Here is a 26987-nt window from a genome sequence, read left to right on the forward strand (position 1 = left end):
AGAGTAAACTAAAGATAACACAGATTTAAGAACAAAAAAAAACCGAGCCATTGCCCCTCTCACCCAACAATATCTCAAAACACTGCCATAAAACCTTTTTTAGTTTTAGGGGAAAACTTGGAAATTCACCGTGAAAGAGCACTGTTTTCAAAATAAATTAGTGTATTCTAACAGAAATCACACAACATTTTCAAAACAAATTTATTACCACCATAGTCTGAAAGCTTTTTAGAAACTGAAAGCACAAGCCTCTTAAGACTCCTCTTGCCTTTGGCAATTCTAATTATTAACAAACATTTACTAAATTAGCTTTGAACACCTCATACCACATAACACAACCAGCAAATATTAACCAAAAAATTCCCAGGATGAATACCACTATTTTGATATATTGAGTAGTCAAGGAATTTATAAGTAAACAAATATACGAGGTCAGACAATTAAGTTCACAAAATTATCCTAGAAAAAGTGTTACATACCTCATTGCTGAATATAACTACAGTCATCTTTGAAATACTCCCCTTGGGAAGCTATGCACCCACGCCAGCACCTAGTCCACCCTTCAAAGCAATTTTGGAACACTTTTTCAGGAATGGCCTTCAGAGCTGGCCATTATCCTTGAATGTTATCAAAATGCCTTCCTTTCAATATTTCCTTTATCTTCGGGTAAAGAAAGAAGTCATTGGGGGCCAGATCAGGTAAGTAGGGAGGATGTTCCAATACAGTTATTATATTGGGGGAGGGAGAGGAAGAAGGGGAATTAAAAACAAAAGAAAAGATCTAAGTTGGAGACCCTCTTGTGGAAAAAAAATCTACTTAAACTCCTCTGAGCCTCGTGGTTATCAGGATATAAAATGTTTTGGGGTGGAAGAGATAAGAGACTTTTTCAAATATGATATGCTAAGCAGGGTTCTCTCTTAGAAGGGTTATAGATGCAAATTGTCGGCAGTTTACAAAGGTGGTTATGTGATTTGCGGGGTAATTGAGTTACCACGTCTGCCTGCCCAGGCTTGTCCACTCTCACTGCGCTGTACTGGCAGAAGGCCTGTCCAGCTGTGATAACCGTTGTGAAGGCAGTCCTAGAAACTTCTAAAATCCAGCAGTCCCCTATAATCCAGCATGTTGGCCTTCCTGATTGATTAATCACAATTCGCAAAATGACATTTCTTGAACCCAAATACAGCACTTGAAACAGATCCTACGAGGGAATAAAGGGAGAAAATGACTTAAATAAAACATCTGCTTCCCGGACACGCGAGCCGGGAAATGGGAACGGCCAAAAAGCCTGGGCCCAAGGGTGCTCCCCAGACACAGGTTCTGTAACCTTGAGCAAAGCAGTTACTTAGCCTCGGTCTCTCACACCTACAAATAGGGACAAAATGCCTACCATATAGGGTTGTTTGAGGATTAAATAAAACAACATATGGACAGCACACTGTGAACTGTAAAATGCTAAACAAATACGAGGCGTGTTCGGCTGTGATTGTCTCCATGCCTTAGTGTTGTCATGGATGTATCAGGGCCTTCTACTGTCACCAACATCCAACCCTGCCCGACATTACATTTTGCCTTCTTCACATCTAACATTCCCAGAAGTGAGAAACAGTCATCTTACCTCCCCAAAACAGTCATCTTACCTTCCCTTCTCTTGTGGGAATTTGCCTCTTTTTCGCCCATGGAGGTACCTCACACCTGGCTCAAATTATTCCATCAGGTTATTAAATTATTATCATTAATACAAGACTTTTTAATGTTTTTTACATCCAATTGTATTGATTCAGTGGTGCTCTCCCTACTACATGCCAGTTGTGAACAAGTAATTTGTGACTAATAACCCAGTCTGCCGCACAGCAAAGCCGTTACATGCATTGGGTTCTGGAGTCACGCAAAGCTAGTTCTAGTGTGTGAAGCATCACTTATTAGCAGTGAGTCTGCACATGTTACTCAAGCCCCTAAGCTTCAGTTTCCTCATCAGTAAGACAGCAATAATAATAGAACTCGCCCTTACAAATCCTTTAATGCCATTCTGTATATAAAGCACTTATTCAGTAAGGGAGATAAAAGATGACCATAAATTCTTGCTATTCCTCCCTTCAAGAGGTAGAGTCTAATTTTCCTGCCTTTGCTTCTGGGCTGGACTTAGTGATTTACTTGAGTAATAAAATGTGGCAGAAATGACATTATGGAATCTACAATGCTAGGTCACAAGAAGCCTTTTAGTGTCCGCCCACGGCTCTTGGAACACTCACTCTGGAAACAGCCAGCCACCATATAACAAGTCTGAATACCATGAGGCTCCATGCTATGAAGACGCCCAAGCTAACTGTGTAGAGAGGCCACATGGAGAGAGATGCCTGGTTAGTTCCGGCTGATCCAGTCACCACAGCCCAGGCACTGGACATTTAAGTGTGGAAGCCTTCAGACAGCTCCAGCCCCAGCCACCATCTGAGTGAAAACTGCCTGAGAAACCCCAAGCAAAAACTGCCCGCCTGAGCCCAGTCAACACACAGAACTGTGGGAGAGAATAATTGTTATTTTAAGCCAATAAGTTTGCGGTGGTTTGTTACACAGCAATGAATAATTGAAACCCTCAGCATAGTGTCTGACACATGAGTTATAGTTAGGACATGTCTACTATTATAATTATGTGGTGCTCATAAACTAGAGCGATTTCAAACTCATCTGTATGGTGACATCCTTTTGAATCAAAGGCATTCTGAAGTGCTTTCTTGATTGGGAAAGAACAGAGCAAGTTTTGGCTTCAATTCCAGGACTATACAGCAATCCTTCTCAACTGTTACCAATGTCACCGTGATTAGGAGCAGGAGCAATTACAAATTATTACAGTGCTTGTGAGTTTTTAATTACTATTTTTCTTTTACCCATGGTTTTTTTTGTTTGTTTGTTTATATTTTTAGTAGCCACAGATGACATTTTTACTTTAAAAAATACCAAATTTTCCAAAAATATGTTAGGAATTTATAGAAGATTGAGGAGCTAGTAAACATTTCTTCCTTTCATCAGGGAAAAAATTATAACAAAATTAAATAAAAGCAATGGATGCTGCTGCATAAAGTTTTGTGTCCAGAAAACATCACCCACGAAAAACGGCATCTTTGGTCAGAAGGCAGCACTGTTTAATTCTGCTTAGATGAAAGGCCTTCTTATGCATTTGCTTAGGAGACTAATTCATCTTTTTAACAGCAACACCCCTTGACTGGACTACTATTTACATCTGTTACGGAAAATATCATTGCACTGCTATGAGAAGGAGAATTATTTGTACCATTATTTGAACAGTTCACTCAATTTTTCATAAAGCCCAAATGAACTAGAATCAGAATCTTTTCCCATTAAAACCTTGTGCTTCATCAAAACTAGAACACAGGATTAGCAGAACTATTAGTACCAATTTGTAAGGAAATACCACTTACAGAATTTGAATTCAGGCTTTAACTATTTAGAATTTTCTATTTAACATCTTATAGCATTCCTAACTTATAACGCTCCCACTATGATGGTTATGATTACAGAGTGTCATTTCTTTAAAAAGCCTATTCGTGATTGATATAAAAGATCTGTCCCCAGTAAGTTAGCTAAAATCTGTTAGATACAAATGGGTAAACTAAGATCAGAAAAGTGAGATCAGGGTCAAGCAGAGTTTAAAGACTTAGAAAGCTTTGGTTAAAGTCACAGAGCTGAGCCTTGGACTTCACACTGCTAATGGTTAATGGCACGTCTTGTCCCTCAGATTGCCTCCCCTAGAAATACTTATTAAAGTTGAAAAAAATCAAAATAGTTTTTCCTTAGCAGATAACATAGAGATCCCTCTTTCTGACTTAAAAACAGACCTAAAACCCAAACAACAAATAAAAAGCCCTGAGTGCCCAAACAAGCAAACTGTTAAAAAAAAAAACAGTCAAGACCTCCATACCTTCTATTTCCAAATAAATGTATGTTGACTGCTGCAGTTTAGAGGGGAAACCCAAATCATTTCAAATTCATGGGTTTACTGCAGGGACCCGGCACACTTGTCCAGGGCAGATTATTGATTTCTGACGAGGAAGTCCAGGCATGGTAGAGACACAGTGGGTAGTCCTGACTAGGTCTAAGAGGGTACTTGAGACACCACAAAAATCAGGGCATGGGGGAAATCCTCTTAATTATTTGAAGAAAAGCCCATGCTTTCTCAGAAGCCAAAGACACATCAAGTTCTATTCTACATAAGAAATACTGATTTTGTTTTCACATGACTTTAAAAAACAAACAGAACAAGGTAAGTTTGTATGGTTTTCAAGACTAAAATATGTAATCTCTAATCTTAGGAAACTCAAAACAAAGAAATAAAGGTAAACAGATAAAAGAGTATTCTTCAACTTTTCTTCATTGCACAGGGAAATCCCCTTATAAAAACATACTGCCTATGCCATGTAAAAATCTGGTGTTTAGTTCTCTAGATTTCTTTATTAGGGCTTTTTTCTATGCTTCATCAAACCGATTAACCTTGAGATCCTTATCACGGTCAAATGGTATTCTTACTTGGGGCTTACTTTTATCTTCAGCAGCCTTATTCTTTAATTTTTTATGATGAATGTCAACAAGAGATTCACTGTATGAGGAGTATATCTGCTCGAGGAGATCTGCTCAGCCAATCTCTTTTCCCTTCCTGACAATATCAGGCGTGCCAAAAAAATGTATACACAGGACTTGTATTCATCTTTTGTTATCAGTGTATATTGAGTATTACAATTTTAATAGTTTTTTCCTTTCTTAAAATGTGTATACATTTTTTTGGCACCTTCTATATATGTTCATAATCCTTGTTATTGAATGACTTCCTTGTTTCTTGTGTCTCCTTAGTTTTCCTTTCCCAGTCAGCTGGCATATCTATCCAGACTGATCGATCTCCAGATTTGTCATTGGCTCTTCTCTTAAAAGTTCTGGGCCCAAGACCAAAGTCTTTCAATTCTGGAGGAAGCTCAGTCATCCATGACTCCCTTGTAATTGGTTTAGAACAATCATCATCTCCTTCAGTCAGTTTTTCTTTCATTCTCTGGGCCCTTTTTTCAAATCCTGTTGTCACACTATAGTTCACCGGTCCTTTTGTAGAAATTGGTCCAACAATGTTCTCATCTTCACTGCTGTTTCTTTAGAGTTGAAATGTGATGATATTTGTTGTCCTGGATCATCTCTGCCTTTGTCACTTTTCTTTGTAGATTTAATAAAACCAGGTGGCAATGCAGGATCTATGATACGTCTTAGAGAAGAATCATCTTGCTTTTTAAATCCAGGAGGAAGGACTGATCCAAAAAACCCTTCATCATCATCATCACTGGCTTCATCAACTTGATTTCTCCTGTTTTCTTGCAGTTGGGCCAGTGTCATCTTCTTCAGATTCTTGATTTCCTTCTTCATACATAGAGCGACTGTCCTCATCGCTGTCTGATGACTCTGTACTACTGCTTTTATAATCAGGGGTAGGGCTGGTCCTGCAATGGGGCTGGGGTCCACTCCTTTTCCTCCACTGTCCCAAGGGCGTTGAAGCCGGCGGCAGTGCTGGACTGATCAGATCCCTCACTATGCACGGTTGCAGACACTGGTAATGGAGGCAAGTCTATATCCATGCAGAGTCAAACCTACCCCTACCCATGAATATTTTTTAATAAGGAAGAAGTCGAGGACATATGAAGATAACACAAATAAAGTATCTAACTACAGTGCTCGTAAGCAAGTACAAGGATGTGCCCATTTGATTGTGACACAATAGTTATGATTACCAAATCGAAGCACAGGGCCTCTGCAAGTGAAATGTGCAATAACGCAATTCACATTAATAACAACAACATATTCAAATCAGTAAATTATATCAATTATAATTTTAACATTTTAAATATTTATATTTTTAGTTGAACAACATTATATATTAGGTTATCATACTAAGATTAATCTATGAGGTGGAAGTCTGGAGATAAACAACCCATCTTTTTAAATAACTCATCTTTCTTTTAAAAATTAGATATGCCATATTTATTAATAGCTCCTTTTAAATTGAATTCTTCTGGAAGATCTTTAAATGACTGAGTTCATGACTCAAATGCTTATATAAATAATGCCTTTATGAGAAGAGCATTTTAAAAAAACCTAATGCATTATTTGCTTTATGATGTTACATACACTTTGAGGTTTCAACAGAATCTATGTATAATCCATGAGAGTATCCAAGACTTTCAATGTTGTCCATTAGTTGTGTCTCACCGGAAAAAGCAGTAAGACTGTAGAGTTGGGGTCTGCTGCTCTAAGAATAGCACTGCAGGCCGACACTCGGCATAGCTCAGAACATACCTCCACATTCCACCTGGCGGTGCCCAGGGACCAATGATCACTGGAACGCAGCCTTCCTTTCCCAGCGCCTGCCAACACTGACACTTCATTAGGGAACAAGAGCCTGTCAGCCACGGCCAACCTGAATGGTGTGAGAGCAGTGTTTCTCAGACCTTTTTAAAACTCTACATATAGGCTTTTTCAAGGGGAAAAGCAATTCCATGGACCCCAGTGTAGACTTTAATTATTACATAAATAAGTACAAACAATGGAAGTTCACACAACAGTTTATGCTATTATAAAACAATAAAATATAGATCAATGTATTAATTAAATACAAATTAAACTATAAATCCAATAATATTCAAATCAGCATTAGTCTAATATGACAGATAATATTGCTCTGCTAAACTGAAACAGCTAAGGGCTATGTTGGATTCTGAGGCCTGCATGCTGTATCACAATTGCCCTGTGATGGTTTAATTCCCTCACACTCCACACACAATCTGTGGACAACGTCTTCAGTTCTATCTTCAAAACAGCCCAAATGGGATCCCACTCACTACCTAGGCTGCTGCCCTCTGGAGGAAGTCACCATGACCTGGCCTCCCACCAGGACAGCAGCAGCAGTCTCTCTCAGGCTAGCTCCCTTGCAAGCATCCTCCTGTGGTAATAGTCTACACTCCACACAGCTGCTAAGGAGATTCTCATAAAAAGTAAGTCAGATCGTGTCACTGCTCTGCACAAAAACCTTCAATGGCTCCCCCACTGCATTTCCTGGATATGCCACAATTCCCACACTGGCCCTCTAGACCCCACATAATCAGGCCCCCAAACTTCCTTCTGCTCTCTGTCCAATAGTTGCTCTGTTCCAGCCACACTGACCTCACGGTGGGTCCTCACACTCAGCATGCAAGCCCCTCCCACCCCAGCCTCGGGGTCTTCACTACTGGAAGGGCCCAGCTAGCTCATGAATATTGTCTTTGTCTTAACTGAAAGGCCTTCTCGGTGAGTCCGTTCTCAAGCCCTCCTTAAGGCCACACCCTCCCAGCCAGCACTCTTAGGCCCTGCCCTGATTTCTTTCTCTCTACTTCTCTTGTCACCATCTGTCATATTAGGTATTTGTGTGCTGTCTGTTTACTCTACTAGAACATCAGCTCCATGAGGTCACGGATAATGGGTCTGTTTGTTTAACCCTAGAATAGTGCCTGGTAAAGATTTGTGGCATGTGCTATGGAATCACCAGAGCGTTATTTCTGCATTAACTCTGCCTCTGTTCTTTTCTCATTAGTCAGTTTTCATGGGCATTAAAGTTGTGACACAGAGTTTTGTTACAAAATGATCACGGGCAAGATCCAGGATGTAATTTTACTTATTTTTGAAAGAACAGCATTGAAACAGGCACAGAAAACCTGCAGACCCTGCAGATGACAGACCCATAACTTTTTTAGACCCCATTTTGAGAAATACTAGACAAGAAAAGGGTGAGAAAACAGTCATGTACCACACCCCAAACAGAAGTGGCTGCCCTCCACAATGGAATAGGGAACCCACGTAAAGACGTGCACAAACGAAAACACCGCACTACCTGATAAGCCACTCAAATTTTATGTCCCACTGATTATACCCATTATTTCAACTAGGGTATAAACTTTCACATTTCAAAGCCCTTTACAGTCTGAGCCAAGTTTACTTTCCACTTTTATTATCAGTTTATCAGTTATTTCCACTAACAATCAAATGGACCTCTACCCACCAAACATCTCCTTGTGCCCTGCAGTGATTTTCTTGTAGCTTTTTAAATTAGCCAAGTAATGCATGTGCACTCAATAAACCAACACAGAAGCAAAAGAGAAAGAACAAGTTATTTATAAGCATAAATCAGCTGCTGTCCCACTCCAACAACCACTTTGACATTTAAGTATTTCCAGAACCTTTTCCTGTTTACATGTGCATCATGTAAACAGAGCCACTCCTGTCCCCTTCCAAACATTTCCCTCCTCTGCACCCAACCTAACTCAGCAGGCACCCACAATCCCTCCCTCGCCACTCCCATACTCCACAGGCCCTTACCTTGAGAACATTTGGCAATTAAGCGTCATGTGACATCCCATGGAGTTGTCTGGTGGTGTTACTTACCCTTTCCCCCTTATGCCCTATCAGACCAAGTACACTGCTAGACAATACACGTAAAGGACAGAGTGCCCTCGTCTATGGGAAATTGTTCTATGAGCCCACCGCATAGCAGCCATGCACCTCTATTCATCCCTCATAGCACAAGACGTATTACTTAATCCTCATTTACTTTTACAGACCCATTTCATTGTTTTTAGAACTAAAACAACAAGACATAGAAAATGTCTGCGTTAGTCTCCAAAGGGTAAACCTGGCCAGGTTTTCTGGTCTACACTGGCAGCAGGAGGAACGGTCATGGCACATAACTCAGCACGCTCCATACTCAACGGAGGGAGCAAGCGAAAAGCAGAGTTAGAAACATTTTCCCCTCAGAGCTAAATGCTAGGATGCCTCTTTAAAGGAGGACAGACTGATGAGTCACCGGTGAGAAGTAGAGAGAACAAGAAAACAAATTAAAATGGTGGAAGAAAATGATTCTGCAGGGAAGACAAGAACAGAGACATAAAAGAACTATGGGGCAGGATGGTGAGCTTGATGCTGATCATAAAATAAAAAAGCAGTCGTCTGAATGTAAAAACAATAGACCGGGAAAGAAGAGCTGCGAGCAAGTGAGCCATGAAGTAAAGGAGGGCAGGCAGGATGACGTCTTCACACCTGCAGGGTTTCACACTAACTAGAGGAAAACAAGACATCAGCAGGTTGGTACAATTATATGTGTCCTTATAAAGAAAGGATGTTATAGGCATCACCCTGTATTCCTTGTCTTTGTGACCTCAAAGTACAATCAACATTTGCCATTTCACTATTTAATCATTTCTCCTACCTTATTAGATTCCAAATTGAATTAAGATGAAAATGGATTACTTCACAATGAGAAAAATAGCTTTTTAGAAGCTTGTTATGAAAAAAATTAGATAACATATTAGTTCCTAAAATGAAACATGTCTATGAAGTATGTAGTATAATGCTGTGAGATGTTCTTTTAAAAAAAAAAGACACAAAAAAGACAATTAAGCTTCCCATAAATGCAAATGTCCTGGCTAATAGTTTCACCAGGAAAAACAAAAAACAAAAACAGGAACAGTTTGCTCTTTCTCCTTGCCAGCACAGGGCAAATTTTATTGATCGTGTGTGTGTGTGTGTGTGTGTGTGTGTGTGTGTGTGTGTGTGTGTCCCTGCCTCCCTCCCTCTCTTTCTCTCCCTTCCCTTCTCTCTCTGTCTTTCCTCTTCTCTGTCTTTCCTCTTCTCTGTTTTTCCTCTTCTCTGTCTCTCCTCTTCTCTCCTCTCCTCTCCTCTCCTCTCCTCTCCTCCCCTCCCCTCCCCTCCCCTCCCCTCCCCTCCCCTCCCCTCCCCTCCCCTCCCCTCCCCTCCCCTCCCCTCCCCTCCCCTCCCCTCCCCTCCCCTCCCCTCCCCTCCCCTCCCCTCTCTTCTCTTCTCTTCTAGTCTACTCTTCCCTCACTCCTTCTCCCTCTCTCTGTCCTTCCCTTCTAAGGAAGTCTTTGATAAAGGCACTTTTTAAGGACTGCACATTCTATTTGCAGATCCTAATTAGAACAGTGATTCCATAAAGACAGAAAGAAAGTAATACTGGAGAATTCAGGCACCTTTTTCTTCTAGATAAAGGAATACTGTTGTCCATGCAAAGGAATCCAGCTCTCTGGTATCTTGTTGAAAGAGAAAATGGGAGGAAGATCATTTCCCCTAGGTTCTGCTTGCTCTCCTGCAGGGCCCATTCAATCTTCTGATAACCCAAGTTTTCTAGGAACCTCTGGGGGAACTGAAAGTAGTCTAGGCTACCTTCTGGGTTAAATCCTGAGTGAGCAGAAGCCATCTTCATGACCTCCAGAGAAGTTGGAGCAGGTCTGAGGCATTAGGAGCAAGGAAACACATCAGAAAAAGACATGACAAAACAGAAGATTTCCCAGTGAGAAACTCATTCAGTGAGGCCAATGTTAAATCCCGTTTTTCTTTTCCTAACTTATGCTGACAAAGTCAGGCAACAAGAAAGAAAACTCTGGTTCATCTCCGGACAAACGTGACTGTCAGCAGCTCAAAGACCACGTCATGAGACTGAAGTTGCAAAACAAAGTCAACCCCTGCGTAAATGAGAGGCAGTGCCCTCATCTGGTTCCTGACAGAGACTGAACATATTCAATCACTCACCACCCTACTAACCTGCTCCCCGGGACCTCTTGTAGCTCCTGTGCCCCTCACTTGGCTCTGTCATGTCTTTTTCTCCATATAACACTTATGACCTTCTGACACGCCATATACTTTATTTTTCCCAGCTTCCTGCTAAAATGTAACTTCTATAAGGTCAAAGCCTTTTTTCAGTTCAGACACACCACTGTTTGGCACTTGTAGAAGTGAAGAGATATTTTTTGAATGAGTTCCATAGGAGTAAATGGAAAGACTATTTTAATATTATACATGAGCATATACAAAATAAGACCATTCTTAGAGGGACGTTCAGCCACTCAAGATTAAGCAATAACAGATGTATGATGCCCTTTGATGTCTGGGCTGCACGTGCACTACACTGAAAAATAAGACCATTTAACATCATCTATGTTGTCTTCTCACCAAATGCTTAACTTGGAAGAAGCAGTGAGGAAGCAATCAGACTAATTGAGATTTTGGGACTTTCTCCAAGACAACTGGCCTGGATTCTGCAAAAATATCAATTTCATGGCAGGAAAAAAAGGAGAGGAACTGTTTTAGATGAGAGACATGACAAGAAAAGGTAATACGTGATCTCTGACTGGAACCTGGATTTTTTTCATCAGCTATCAAGGACATTTGGGAACAACTGGAAAATCTGACAATAGACTCTATGCTCGATACTACTGTTCTATCCGTGTGACATAATGCTAGTCCAGTTGTGCAGGAGATGCCGTTTTTCCTAAAAGACACATACTGAAGTATTTAGGGGTTAAGTGCTATGTCTGCAATTTACTATCAGATGGTTCAGAAAAAAATTCATATTATCTAGGTATGAATTTTTTTCTGAACCATGTGATACAGACTTCTCATTGTATCACCCTTTTAACTTTGTAAGTTTGAAATTTTTCAAAATAAAGCATGGAGAAAGGGGAGTTAAAAATTACAAAGACCCCATGCTAGAGAGACAGTGGGGTCAACAAGAGAGTGATAAACATGGGAGTGGAAGGGCTGTGCTCTTTGCCTCCCTGTACCCTCCAAACACATCAGCTCTAAAAAAATACCTAACATTCAGAGCTCCACTTGCTCTCCTCAGTGGCTGGGGTCCACACCCACCTTTCCTTTCCTGTCAAAACCCTACTTGTCCTTTGAGGCATGTTCAAATCCTTCCCACTCCGTGAGACCTTCCCCAGATTGCTCCCTTCCCAGCCTCCACTCTGTTGGATTTAAACTCTATCATCTCCCACTGCACCATGTGACATGTCCAGGATCCCACGCATCACAGTTGCCAGGGATACTAGTTCCCGTGTATGTGCCTATCTTTCCTGCCCAACCAGGAGCTTCTCCATAAGCAGGGATCAGAACCGCCCTCCCTACTTTCTATCTCCGGCAGAGCTAGCACAGCTCCTTATCCACAGCAGATACTCAAAAAGACCTTGAGCAAAAACTTTCTGTTCCTTACCTGTCCTCATGTCTAATAAGATGGGAGATAGTCAGTATTTATCCTATCCACTCTGTTACATCTGTTGTTCATGCCTCTGCGGTAAGTGCTGTCACAGGAAGACAACCCACCATGCAGTTTAGCTCATTGCTAGAGGCGTGTCCATGTCCTAGGAAAGGCAGAGCACTCTTTGAAGACGAAGATCACAGCTGTCCTGTCTACTTGCAGCCACCCACAACTCCCAGCATGAAAGGAGCACTCAATAAATGGTGAATGGTTGAGTGAATGAATGTCTATCGCATTTTCAAACACATTTTAAAAACCAAGACAAATGAAAGTGTAGTAGTTACACAGACATGCAAGCACTACAATTAGTTTACTCTGTTGGACACAATTAAATTTGAAGACCTTTTCTAATTCATGGACTCGAAATCTTTTTATGTCCTAACACCTTAAAATGTAAAGTTTTCTATTTTCCAGTGGCCATTGCTTTGGAGCACACCTGAGGGATACAACACAATCCCTAAAACAGTGACCCTAGGCTGGGACAGATGTGGGGTCACAGGTCTGAAAGCGTTAAACAAAGGGATAGGGAGGGGCCACAGACCTCTGAAAACACTCCACAATGATTCAGATACACACACTAGAGACATATTGAGCTCTGAAATCTGAGGGAGAGCAGCATAGATGCTGATCTTGAACAAAAGAGAACAAAGGGACCCTGGTGTATTCTATCACCCTGGCCTGGGTATTCCAGGTTACTGTATGCTGGGCACTGCTGGGAAGACATCCCACTCTACCATTTACGTTTATTCTCTACCCAGCACCAACACTGAACCGCACTTTCCACAAAGGGTAATATTTAACAGAGGAATCAGGTGTGGTTTAAAAAGCAATACATTATATTGCTAGCCTCTCTGCATACCCTCTCACCCCAAAGAGAACGCTAGTTTCTGAGAAAGAAAAGGGGGAAAAAATGAGTACATTAACAGAATCACAGGTTTGGAAAGCAAATGCAATGGTTGCCTGGTCCAGTCCTGCCCACACTGTGCATTCATTCCTTCGACAATGACCCTAACAGATTCATGTAACCTTATTAAATACTTTCAGTAATGGGAGTTCACTATTGCTCAAAGCAGTCCATGTGAGGTTCCACAGCTCCTGATTGATCTGCCTTATGGAATGAACAGAAATCTGTTCCACTCGAGTGCTAGTGCCCTTGGGAACTACATAGCCCTTTCCTGTGAAGGCCCTGTACATATGTATCTGAATCCGTCACTGTGAAGATGTCACACCAAATCCCAAATATTTGACTGCTCAGGGAAGAACCACCATAGATTCCAACAAAGGCCAAAAAGAGAGGCTTCACCAAGCTCCTTACCAGAAGCAGGAATGCCTTCAGTTGTCTTTTAAACATGTCACTCAGCTATTGAGGAAGTGGCAGAAATCTCTAAACTGTTGTCAAGACGACTGAAGTCCAAATATAAATCTTTTGGGGATTCCATCCGGAAGCAGTTTTAAGTGCATGCACATACACACACAGGGGAAATAATAAAAGAACGATCCTCTCCTCCACTTCCTCCTTCTCTCCCGTCCTTCTCTTCTCCTCCTCTCCCTTCTCTCTCTCCTCTTGCTTTTTGCCACGTGATGATGTGTGTTAAAAATGCATACTGGGAAGCTTTCCACCTTTGGGGTTGGAACAGCTGCTGCCTCAATATTGTTTTTGTTAGGTTTTTAACATACTTTGCTGTTTTTAAGGGAGTTGTTTTTAAGCTACATGTTTCATAATACTAGTTGAGATTACAAAGTGGGACAACTGGCACTCTATTGTCAAGAACTCATGGGGTCCCTAGGTGTCAAGCAAGGACCCCTATCAAACACACCCTCCTGCATGGCTAGCTTCCGTAGATAGCTTGGCTTATCCCAGGAAAGGTCTTTGGGATAAAGGCAAGAAAGTCCACCCATGAGAGCAATGAGAGCCAAGAATGTATAACAGGGAGCCTAAAAAAACCCAAAACTCTTTGAGTCCTTAGTTTTTCCAAGAACACAAAGCATTCACAGAATGTTCCACAGACTATTGTCAATTCCATCTAGGAGCACTTGCCCCCAAAAATAAGATCAGATATACCTAACATCAGGGCTCTGAAAGGTACAGGTACAGATAAAGAAGATATATCATCTGGCCTGTTCTCACTTCCACCTGCTGCAAATGACCCACCTGTCCGGAACCTCTGACCCCACAAAGGGAGCCAGAGACTACTGCTAATAGGGATAAAAGCTGGCTCTGTCCATGCCTAAAACAACCTTGTGCCTTAAATGGGAAGTACATCCCTAAGTGATCACTGAGCAATCAGGGCAAATGACCAGATACAAAAAGTCTAGCCCCTCAGCATCTCCAGTGAGAGAGCAAGAGTCCAGTTAGGAGGTTGCCATTCTCCATCACCTTTTCAATGGGGCCCAACAGCAAGTAATACCAACAGAGGGTATGGCTGCTAGGGTCTTGGTCATACTGAGATTTCAGGGAGGTGTGGCAGTGGCTAAAAAACAGGAAGTTGAGTGGGAGCCACATGCAAAACTTCATCGATCTCTGGACACAAAGAGCAAAGGAGCTCGGGCTCCTGTTAAATTTTTGAAAGGGCTTTTAGACTTGGCATTGACTCTGTTGTCCAGCCACTGACACAGAGAGTTCTCTCTCAAATCAGGAGAGCAAACCCAAGGCAGTTACAATGGCCTTGGCCTCACCCAAATGCTCTTTTCACCCAGAGAATCACCCTATTTGGATGAGCAACACAAGACCAGCCAAACTGGAGGACTTAACAAATATGACTCAGTGTAGATAATAAGGTCATTGGCCTTTCAAATAAGATATCCTCTGATCTAAAAATGACTAAAATCTAGAGCCACTCAAAAAACAAACAAACAAAAAAAAAACGGCCACGGACATGATGTGATATGGTTGACACTTCAAAACCTCTGTCTATCCACAAATATCTTCTTGCTCTGCTTTGGCACTGTTCTCCCCTTCCAAACTCAAACTCCTACCAATAGAGCCACTGCAAAAAACTAGCAAACAAGGTGAGGCACTGTCTTCAGGAAGCCACTAAGAGTGTGTTTCATTCTCAAAGATAAAAGAAGTAAAGGGATTTCCTCCAGCTTTCTCATCTCCCAGGTTTGCTAATTGTTACCCTGGAATCATATGTTAACAGGAAATGGTACTATATACCTGAGGAAATCATCTGGTATAGTACTCTGCCTTAAAAGGAAAGATGTTATTATGTCCATTTTATAGATGAGGCGATTGAGATACTTGTCGAAAATTGCAAGGCTAGTGAGTGGGAAAGAATGATAACTCAGCTTTGCTGCCTTCTGGTATAGGGCTCTTTCTACCTGATCTGTTTCTTTGTAAAAGGATATAGAGAACTCATCAAATAACGAACTTGAAAATAATTCCTGTGACGGGGCAGGGCCTGTGCCATCTAAGTGGATGACAAAGGGGAAAAAGGCAAAACATTGTCTACTTCATTTATTCCCAAAGCCAGGGCTAACACACACAACACACATCAAAGTTGCCTCTTGATTCTTTGGGACAAGACATTTCTTCCAAGTCTTTGAAGGCCTTCTGAGAGGCTGACATGATTCCTCACACAAGGAAAACATGGGATTCCAGAAATTCATGTCTGGACTATGTTAGAAAGTCTGTCAGACAGTGAAACCCATCCCTGTAACACTGATAAAGGTCAACAGAGGAAGACCAGAGCAGCATCCTATCCAGATGCTAGCTGGAGCCAGCCAGGGGGCAGGAACAGTGAGTAGTTTGTGTCGGAATAACAAGAAGGAAGGGCCTTTGCCAGATGCCCTGGAATTCTAGGCCAACTGGACAGTTTGGCAGAAATGAGAGTTCTGGCAAAGGACAGTGATGGGAGACAGTCAAGAACGCTGTCCTGCCAAAGGTTCCAGAAGAGCCTAGATGGAGCCTGGACACTCTGTTGGTCTCCTACAATTCAATCCTAATTTAGAATCATTTCCTCTTTATAAGCTTCCTGTACATCCATCTTGAAAGACGAGTTAGCATTTCTTTGAGACAAGTGAGAATGACTATACCCTTACGCTGCTCTTTTTTTAGGAAATGGTTTTTTGTGGACCAGATTTGCCAAGGACAGTACAACTAGGCATCAATGCCAAAGACTGCTGAAACGGCTCAAAATTAGCTCTTTCATAAGAGGTAATTCTGTTATTTGATGTGCACACACACACACACACACACCCCAAAAAAGGAAAGCAAGGAAGGATCCTTAAATCTCTAAACTCCCCCGGGAGGGGCGAGGGGGGGTTCCGAGGAGCTGTCCCGTGTTATCTGACACGTCTGCCAGAACGCGCAGCTTGGGTGTTTGTTTTTGTCTTTGTTTCTGGCTTCCTTCATGATTCTTCAGGCTCAGAAGACCCACTTTGGAAGGGGAAGTGGTGATAGAGGACTTTCTCATCCTGCCTTTATCGGAGTCACAAAAGTTCTCCAGACGGCAAACTCTACAGAACGTTCTTCACCTTCCACCCCAATCATCCCCTCGCGCTTTCCCACCCTCAGCTAGGCTTTCTGTTTTTAAAGTGAATAAAGCAATTGCCCCCGGGAGGCACAAGAGGACTCCGCGCCTTGGCGGAGTAACTTAGTTTCCGCCGGAAGGAAATTATCAAAGGCGAAGAAGAAAGCCCTCCGCGGCCGAAGAGGCCGCGGCAGTGGCCAGGTCTCACCACCGCTCTTCCTGTCACCGCGCAGGGACCCGGGCGCCCGGCCCTGGCGCTGCCCCCACAGCGCGGCGAGGCCCGAGCTGATCCCGGGAAACCGGCCGGCCGTGGTGGAAGGAGTCGAGAAAGCTCCCTAACAGTCTCGGACCCGAACCCCAGCAGGAGTCGGACGCGGGCGACCCCAGGGTCGCGGGGACAAGGGGGGAATCCCAAGGGATGAGGGGGCACGGGGACAGGGGAACGCACGAACTAGGGGAGCGCCGGGAAAGAGGGGGCGCACGTACTGGAGGATGCGGGGGAAGAGGAAAGCGCACGGACCAAGGGGGACACAGGGAACGAGGGGGGCGCGGGAAGAAGAGGGGACACACAGACTAGTGGGGCGCAAGGGGCAACAGGGGCGCAGGGGAAGTGGGCGGCGCACGGATGAAGGTGTCCCCTGCGGCTGGCGGCTCAGGACTCACCCCGAGAAGACACACTTTGAGCTCCCGTATCGCCATCATGTGCTCGGGGTCGGTCCGGGTAGGGGCTCAGCATCCTCCGGGGCCCGGGCCGCGCCGCGTCGCGTCCGCGCCGAGCCAGAGTCCTCCAGTCTCCGCCTTTCCCTCGCGGCGCCCGCGGGCGGAACCGCCGCCGCTGCTATTTCTGGGCCGCCCGCCCCGCCGCAGTTGGTCACGTGGCCGCCGGCCGGCTCCTCCCGGGTCTTCGGGTCTGACCTCCTCGGCCACTAGCTCCCAGGAACGCCCCCGGACAGCGTCAGCCACCCCGGGCCTCTCCCGGGATTTGCGGTGGCCCTGGCAGAGTGCCTCCTCTCTCGGGCCAACTCAGCAGCTGGACCAGGCTCTACAGAGCCCTCTGTGGCAATTGCCCCGCCAGCGCTGCTGGCTGAAATGCCCCGTGGGGTGGAAGGAGTGCAGGACCCACTGTGAGGAGATCTGCACCCACGACTGGCTGTATCACTGACGATTCCATTCCTCATCTGAAAAGTGGGTGCTCTCAGCCGAGATCATTTATATGGGAGCACTTCAAAGACTGTATGTCCGTCCCATCATTAAATGACACACTAGGTTCCCGTCGGAAATGAAACCATGCAAGAGACAGTTGTGAGGGTGAAAAGGAGGGGTTAACTTTACTTTTTCTAATACTGGGGCTGTTTACCCATATGTAGCTCTTCACTCTCCCACCTGATTTCATTTTTCTGTATGAAGTTGAAAATGGTTCTAGAAGCAATGTTCTATTCCTCCCTCTAACACAGGGGTGTCCGTGTCTGAAAAGGAAACAGGCATTCTAATGAAGAATCTGCCTTGCTCAGTATAGAAAATGCTGCAACTTGCCTTCTAAGAGGCTGAAATGATTCTTCACAAGGAAAACATGGGATTCCTGAAATTGATGTCTGGACGCTGTTAGAAAGTCTGGCAGACAGTGAAACCCACCCCTGCAACACTGATAAAGGTCAACAGAGGAAGACCAGAGCAGCATCCTATCCGGATCCTAGCTGTGAGCCAGCCAGGGGGCAGGAACACTGGGTAGTTTGTGCCCAGATAACAAAGAAGGAAGGGCCTTTGCCACATGCCCTCCAATTGTAGGCCAACTGGGGAGTCTAGTGGAAATGAGAGAGTTCTGGCAAAGGACAGTGATGGGAGACTGTCAAGAGCACTGTCCTGCCAAAGGACCCAGAAGAGCCCAGACTCCGTTGGTCTGCTACAATTCAATCCTAATTTAGAATCATTTCCTCTTTATAAGCTTCCTGTACATCCATGTTGAAAGACGAGTTAGCATTTCTTTGAGACAAGTAGGAATGAGTATACCCTTACACTGCTCTTTAGGAAATGGTTTTTTTGACACACACCCAGCCCTCAGAACTATAGCTAGAAATATGTAGCTCCCCACAGACGTTCTGCATCCTTCCTTAACCTGGAAATAAAGAGAGATTCTGGCAGGAGACAGTCAAGGGAAGCTTGTGAGAACTGCCTCCTTTCCTTCTCCAGTATACCTCATCCGCTCAGACAACTTTATTTGTTGCTGCTATAGAAATGTCAGCCTTTTGGACATATCTACCTGAATAACTTACTGGCATTTCCAATTAGAAGTAATATGACTTTTAAAAAAAAACTTCATGCTCTATCCAAAACTCTCAGCCCTCTCTCCCTACTCACCAGTTTTGATCAATGACATTTCCATTCCCCCCAGCAGATCACCTACCTTGATCATCTGGCTTTGTTCCCATTGGAGCCAGGTTGAAGCTAGGAGCACCCAAGTAGCCCTATAGAATAGGGACTTCCAAATCAAGGCCTCCAGAGAGAAAATCCTATTACACAGGAGTCAAAACAGGCCACAAAACAGACAAGTGGCAATGAAATTCCCCATAGCAGCAGGGTATTCCCCTTGCCACGTACAGGTTTGTGGAGGGTTACTCACATAAATCTGGACTAAATTGTTCAAAAAGTAGCCATGGACAAGATACAAATCCTATTCAACAAGGAAATTATTGTGTCAATATCTGTCCTTCATTTGGTGTCCAAAGTAAGGACAATCTTACATGTGGGCAGAGTGAAGGGAGGCCTACCCAGAATTACCCAGCCCTGGCCACAATCCCTCACTGTCTTCAGATTTGCTGAGCAGAGAACAAGTACTCTAGAGTTGCAGAGACGTCTTGGTAAAGCAACAACTTGATCAAGGCCTTCAACAGCCTTCCCCAGCACCTAGACCATCCCCGGCAGTATGACTTGAATCTCCATGTAGAAGCACTTCCCTTTGGCCTTTCTTCTCACTTCCCAAAAGCTGGTGAAAGCTTTTTCCATTATCTACACCCTATAAAATAAGTGGGAATTCATAAAATTGCAATAGGTCACTGAGGACAGGCCCGCCCCAAATAAAAATGAGTTGACAGAATTTCTCTTCCATTCCCTTACTCTTTTTCATGATTCTCCTCCTTCCACACTCTTCTCCACTAGCCTAGGTGTCTGGGATGCTTGTGTGGTTTCTAGGCTCTTCCGAAATAGTCCTTTATCCAGGCCTCCCCCCGCCCCCCATAAAGCACCCTAGTCTGCTTGTCCTTCTCCCCACCCCCAAGCCCATTAAAAATCACCTCATTTGTGTCTCATTTTGATCAGGGTGAGCATTCTACTTTACAAAGTGTCAATACTTGTCTGTCAACCAGACCGCCTTCATGGGTTTATACTCCGTCTTCAGCCAGGTCATCCTTGAGGGCTTAAAAACTGGCCTCGTGAAAACCCTGCTCTGCACGATCAACCCAACATGACACATTGGCCCTCACCAGGAAGGAGGAATGATGACTGCTATGAGACATATTTGGGAGTGACATGTCCTGGGTAGCTCTCAACATTTTAAAGGCATAATATTCTCTATGAATGCTATTATTATATTCAATGATTACTATAGTAAGGGCCTGTCGTTACTCCTCTGGAATTTTCTGCAAATATGAAGAGGTTCTGATATAACTTAGGCAGGGATAAAAATGCAGTGGTGCATACTGAATTTATCAAATAAAAGAATAGAACATGCAAGATTTTCATATGAGACCTTTGTAAAATAAAAGTTCACTGTACCAATTCAGACTTCTGCTTTTCTGCTGCTTTAAAGTCTTCAATGGCAGCATGTAGGAAGAAATCCAAACTCTTCAGTATATCTTGCCCAAACTAGCCTCTTCTCCGCCCATCTGGTGAAAACCGATCATCCTTCAAATACCTGCTCAAATATCACCTCCTTAGGAAAGTCTCCCCCTGAGTTTGCACATATTCTGCTCACACTTCCCTTAGCATTTATTCAACATAAATAATTAGCAACTAAATCCCTTTTACAACAAGTCCGAGTCCAAACAGATACACAAATGTAATTATCTGTCTATATGAGAGGTTACCCATAGATTAAGCAAGGATCGTTTCTGTACCATCAGGATTTTAAAATGACAAGAATTTTTTTCTTTTTAAAGAAAAGTGACTAGAAATGAATCTCTTTATGTCAATCTACTTAGAACTTTTTCTAACAGAATCTTTGGCCTTGTATGCTATTCAAACAAGCCTGCAGTTTCATGGGTACCTAAGTCTGGGAGAACACAGAGTCGTCTTCATGATATGACCCCAGGGTCTAGGGGCTATCCCCCTAACAGTATGGCTGAACCTGGTACACTCCTTATCCTGGGACTTCATCAGGGAAGGTTCTGTGGGGGAATTTCCTATAAAAGAAAACAGTAATTCACCAAGAAGTGTTTAGTGAAAGTCTGCCAAGTGATTGCAAAGTGCCTGGAAAAAACAAACACAATGTTTCTTTAAAATCTACCAAAAGCCAATAACAGCCATAAAACTAATCATGTTTTTGATCCAGCAATCTTTTTTTTTTTTTTTTTTGACAATAACATGGAAACAAATACAAAACAATGAACAATTATAAAGCCTGCCTGTTCATGCATAAATATACAAAGAAACAAAGAACTACATTAGAGAAGTGAAAAACCACCTCTACTGAGATAAAGGGAGAATAGTTGCATTAATTGCAATATTAAAGGTGTGAAACAACTGAAATCTCTCAACCTTTGAGGAATGGTTAAAGCCAACTACGGTGTCTCTACAAGGGTATGGTATGTTTAATGGTGTACAATGGTGTATGTCACTTAGGTATTAAATGAAATGTGTATACTAAGTAGATTTATAGAGAAGTTTGTAGTAAATAAGTTTCTATGAGAATAATATGACACAAAATTGGATCTGCACGCTAAACAATATAAACCATACAAATTTGTTACAACTCCCCAGACTGCAGGTTCATCTCAGTAGACCAGTGGTGAGTCAACTGCTCTGCTCCAGGGAAAATTAAAGAAAAATAAAAATGTTTATAAACCTTGTTTTTAATAATTATATCTTGTTTATGGAACTTTAGTGTCTGCAGCATCAGTTAAATAGCTTTTAATATTTCTCATTTTCTGAACAACTTTCTTTCTCCCTTCCTTCCTTCCTCCCTCTCTTCCCTAAATTCCGTACACTTTCTAACTAGCATGTGCTGCTGCCTCTTATTTATAAGTCAGACCCTTTAAACACATTATAAGGAGCTGAATTCAGGACATAGCCCGATAAGGGAGGAACCTGAAGAATTTAGGAAAGCAGAGGTGAGAGGACCCCACAATTCACCCACAGACTTGGAGAAGAAGAAAGCAGCCTGAGGGATTCTGAGCTGCTAGTGTAAAATAATAAACTTAACTTCCACAGTTGACAGTCTTTTTGAAAGAAAGCGTTTATTGGGCCATTGCTAGCAAGAAAAATTGAAAAACACCAGCTCCTAGAGCATGAAGTCTAAACCACGAGCAGCAGTGCCAGGTGGGGAAGCAACATGTCCACTGTCCTGGGGCTGACAGGCTTTGTTTAAACATCAAGTAGGGTGAATAAAGATGTAAGTTGTTTTGAAAGAATTCGCATTGGCTATCAATACAGGGAGTGGGAGAAGGTGAAGCAGAACTAGTTTGGGGATAGGCGCAGAGTCTGTAAGGAAGAAGTGTTTGTTACTTTGGATTGGTTGTGTGCAACAGTCCAGAAAGTTCATATGTAAATAAGAAACGGAGGCTCCTGGACTTTGATGGAGCCTGGCTATTCTCACTTTTAGGTAATGGGAAAACAGTCACCTAGAAGTTAGTTCAACAGATACTCAGGAATTTAAGCAGTCTTGTTAGCTGGCCCCCAGCTATCAACAGGCTAACTATTCTGTCTCTTTCTCTCTCTCTCCAGCCCACTGTAATTTAGAACATCTCAGAATTTTTCTCTTGTCACTAGGGACGCCTGAGAACAGAAGGAGCCGCCATCTGTGGAGAAGAGATGGTCCCCGGCAACTGAGAATGGGACAGTATGGCTGAGGGCATGGGAGAGAAGTAGATACAAATCCCTTTGTGAATGACTGTCCTCTATTGGCCACTCCAGTTGTCTTCATCTTTGTATGCAAAGATCAATGACATCTCTTAGAAGCTCAGGAGCAGCAGCCAGAGAAGCGGGTCAGTTGTCAGTGCTCAAGACGAATGAGAGCAGAGGAGGGTGGGGAGTTACCTTCCTCATTTTCTCCATCACCACCTGAACAGGAGTACTCAGAAGAATTGGAGAACAAGCAGATCTCCCTCACTTAAAACAAGGGAAGCATCTGTTGGCTCTCAAAAGATTTGCTGTCAGATGACAATTTTTAGATTATTTTCCAGATATACTTTCCTGAGTCTCAACACTGGGCACCAAGCCATCCTCCTCATCTGACTGGTCTCTTCATGGACATTCCTGCCCATCAGCCTACAATCTTTCCAATCCCTAGTTAAGCTGAAAGAATTGAGTTAAAAGAAGACATTAAGATATGTATTAACGTCTCCCACAAAATGTAAATGGATGAATTCAACTGGGAGACCACCTCCCAAAAGCCATAAACAATATGTAACCCAGTCAGTCTTATCCATTGTCATCACTTACTTGTAAAACTGGAAAATAAAATTACAATGATGCAGACCAAAGACAACCCAACCCAGTTTCATTTCTTAGGCCATCAGTAGGTTGATCTTCCTGACTAGTCATATAAATTTCACTGCACTTGCTTAGAATAATATTGTGGAGTTTAGGATATAATTTTTTCTTAAGAGTGGCTGTGTTTAACATTTTTTATACTTAACATTATGTATCAAACTGGAAAACTGATTTTAGACATTAGAAACAATTCTCACATCTTCAGGAATTTCTGTTTTTAATTGTTTACACACCCATTCAGCAAATAGTAGGTGCTAATTATGTGCTAGACACTGGGCATGCAACTAAACGAAACGGAGGACACCTGCTGTTGTAGAGCCTGCAATGGAAACAGGCAAACAAATAAACAGGCAACTATAACATGCTGTTAAATGTCTGAGGCTTAGTATATTTGCTTAATTTTTCTTATTCTTTCAATTAGGAAAATTAATATAACTTCCAGAGTCAGCAAACCTTGAATGCAATCAAACCCAGCCCCCAATTAAGCAGGGTAGGGAGAGATGGTCAAGATGGCTAGAGTTTGAACCTAGTCAACCAGGAGGGGTGTGTGTGTGTGTGTGTGTGTGTGTGTGTGTGTGTGTGTGTGACAGAGACGGAGATCTTTGTTCTGCCTGAATTCCCAAGATTGCCCTAGACTAGGAAGAGCCTAATGCTAACTATTCCCTAATTCACTAAGTGCCTCTCAGAAGATCTAAGTATAGTAAATCCTCACTTAACCCCCACAGTAGGTTCCTGAAATGGCAACTTCAAGTGAATGATGTATAATGAAACCAAGTTTACCACAAGCTAATTGATAGAAACAAGAATTAAATTCCTACGACATATTTCTAGCCACAAAAACATCACCAACTTCTAAATAAAGACTCAAAACATCTCTTATATTAAATATTGAAATAAGCATGTGCTATATATACATTTAAGAAAGATTAATAAAAGCAACTAAGATAATTCTTTTCCAACCTGCTTGTTGGAATAAGTGCTGTAGGTGGCTAGAACCCAACCTAGACAGGATGCCTTCCATCACAGGGCCACTTGCACCCACACCCCACACTCACTCAGACTGGGACAATTCAGACACTCTAATTCACGTAGTGTGCACCGCTTTGGGATGTGGGAGGAAATGCAAGTACCCAGATAAAACCCACGCCAACACAAGGAGAACATGGAAATTCCACATAGATAGTGGCCCCGGCCAGGAATCGAATTTTTTTTAATCAAAGTTATAATAAAACATTGAGCAAAACAGTATTATTTAAGGACCTGCTATACCTAGTTTAAAAGTTAACTGAGTTAAGGACACACAGATGGCAAACAGACATATGAAGAAATGTTCAACCTCACTAACCATTAGAGAAATGCAAATAAAAACCACAATGAGATACCACCTCACCCCAGTCAGGATGGCTATCATCAATAAATCAACAAACAACAAGTGCTGGCGTGGATGCGGAGAAAAGGGAACGCTGGTGCACTGTTGGTGGGAATGCAGATTGGTGCAGCCACTATGGAAAACAGTTTGGAGATATCTCAAAAATCTGAAAATGGAACTACCTTATGATCCAGCAATCCCACTCCTAGGTATCTATCCGGAGAAATCCAAAACTCCAATTCAAAAATCTTTATGTACTCCTATGTTTATTGCAGCACTATATACAATAGCCAAGACCTGGAAACAACCGAAATGCCCATCAGTAGATGACTGGATTAAGAAACTGTGGTACATTTATACAATGGAGTATTACGCAGCCATAAAGAAGAAAGAAATCTTACCATTTGCAACAAAATGGATGGACCTAGAGAACATTATGTTAAGTGAAATAAGTCAGAAAGAGAAAGACAAATACCATATGATCTCACTTATATGCGGAATCTAAAGAAAAGAATAAGTGAATGAACTAATCAGAAACAGTTTTGGAAACATGGAGGAAAAACAGAGGGTTGCTAGAGGGGCAGGGGGGTGGGGATAAGGGGAAGGTGAGAGGTTTTGGGAACGTACAGAGGGATAGTGGATGGGGGGAGGGGGGTTCACACAGTGTGAGGGATATAAATGATAAACGTCTAAGTTTTGCTTTGTCTTGTGCACCTGAAACTAATTAAATAAATAAATAAATAAATAAAAATTAAAAAAAAAAAAAAAAAGAGTTAACTGGAGTTGACCTAAGGTTCCAATGACATTAAATTTTGTTTCCACTGTGGTGTTTATTATTGAGCGATTACTCTCATTGTTATCGGTTGACTTGCTTGAGGTACCAATATGAGAGTGCCTGTTATAAACCATCTATAATCCAGTCCTTAGCACAGTACATATTCGGCATGCTGCAATGAGTGTGTATCATTACAACAGATGATCTTAAGTGTGGTAGGGTTGGATGAGCACTTTGACAGCGGACAGAACCAAGTTTAACTCTAGGCTCCTTCATGATGCGTGAATTTAAGGAAGTTCCTGAATCTCTTAGGCCTGCAGTTTCATACTTTGTCAAAGATGGATATAAAAAGGCCGTTGCATTGTTTTGGGGGAGGATTAAATTAGATTTGTGTGAGTGTGTGACTAACCATCCCTGTTTGTGGGCTATCCAGGTTTTAACACTGAATGTCCTGCATCCTGCGAAACCCTACAGTCCTAGGTAAAAAAGCACCAGTTGGTCACCCTATTCCCTTCCCTAAGCCTATAAAATTGTTTCTGGGCTGCTACTATCCCTTAAAAGTAAGTTTAACTTCTACACATTCTCATTTCCTTCCTCATGTAGAAAGACTCCGGACTTAGAAAACAATATCAATATTTTACACATAGCTATAAACCTCTGGATTATCTATCACCTCTCTCCATCTTACACTCAGTTCATATGGAAGGTTTAAATATATAAATTAGAACTTCAGCTAAGTAATAACTGTTTCACTGAATGACATGCCAGGTTTTTAAAAAGAAACAGGAAATAAGAAAAGATTGCTTAGTTTCCCAGCACTCTAGTGAGGCCCCTTTCCCCCTTTTGGTGCTTAACAATCCAACGCCTCTCTCTCTCTCTCTCTCTCTCTCTCTCTCTCTCTCTCTCTCTCTCTCTCTCTCTCTCTCCCTTCCTCCCTCCCTCCCTCCCTCCCTTTCATTCCTGATCTCCAACACACACACACACACACACACACACACACACACACACACACACATACACACACACACACCTCAAATGTTATAGTCTACTAAACTGAACCTTTTCTTCAAAACCAATCCATCATAGTGAAACCAAGGGTCTTTATGACCTTGATTAAATTTAGTTTTAAATCCTAGCTCTAGAAATAATATCCCTCTCTCTAATCCCTCTCTCTATATATATACCCCTCAGAGACCTAGCCTTGCCCTTGGATAATCAGCAACCCCAGAAGCATCAGAAGACAGTAGTGGTTCCTGACTAACCAGCACACAGTCTGGACCTCTGGCAGGCTAAAGATAACATTTTGACCTACATAAGTTATGTTTCAGTTCCTGAGCCCTAAGGTGGAACAACCCCCTGGCTACTTTCCCATGAGACCAGACAGAGGAACTTCTAAAAAGACCTCAGAACTGTCCTCAAGACCTTCAGGAATGATTCATTACCCTTACCTCACCTCCAATCTGCTCCCAACATGATCCTGAATCCCTAACCCACTGTGTTTTGTGATTTTGCCCTATATCATCTGTAACCTACATGTTTTCAGAG

The 26987-nt window shown here is 42.5% G+C and overlaps 1 protein-coding gene and 1 pseudogene across 4 annotated transcripts in view; both read right to left on the reverse strand.

Annotated features, from left to right (window-relative positions):
* Window positions 1–17778, reverse strand: part of RAB31 (RAB31, member RAS oncogene family) — a 121925-nt gene extending 104147 nt beyond the window's left edge. The window contains exons 1-2 of one of the 4 annotated variants that reach the window (XM_074340375.2): window positions 17260–17697; window positions 6343–6463 (exon numbers count right to left, since the gene is read on the reverse strand). Coding sequence is in view for 2 of the 4 variants with exons in the window: in XM_019712606.3 (XP_019568165.1) it covers window positions 17260–17298 (39 nt within the window). In the remaining 2 variants the exon portion in view is untranslated. Of the gene's footprint in view, window positions 1–6342; window positions 6464–17259 lie in introns of all 4 variants that reach the window. The other 3 variants (XM_019712606.3, XM_074340376.2, XM_074340374.2) reach the window with 3 other exon arrangements.
* LOC109435035 (GPALPP motifs-containing protein 1 pseudogene) lies at window positions 3941–8423 on the reverse strand (annotated as a pseudogene).
* Window positions 17779–26987: the final 9209 nt, after the last annotated feature.

This window comes from Rhinolophus sinicus, chromosome 4 (assembly GCF_057876585.1).
Source record: "Rhinolophus sinicus isolate RSI-liver-muscle chromosome 4, RSI-T2T, whole genome shotgun sequence".
Lineage (NCBI taxonomy): Eukaryota > Metazoa > Chordata > Mammalia > Chiroptera > Rhinolophidae > Rhinolophus > Rhinolophus sinicus.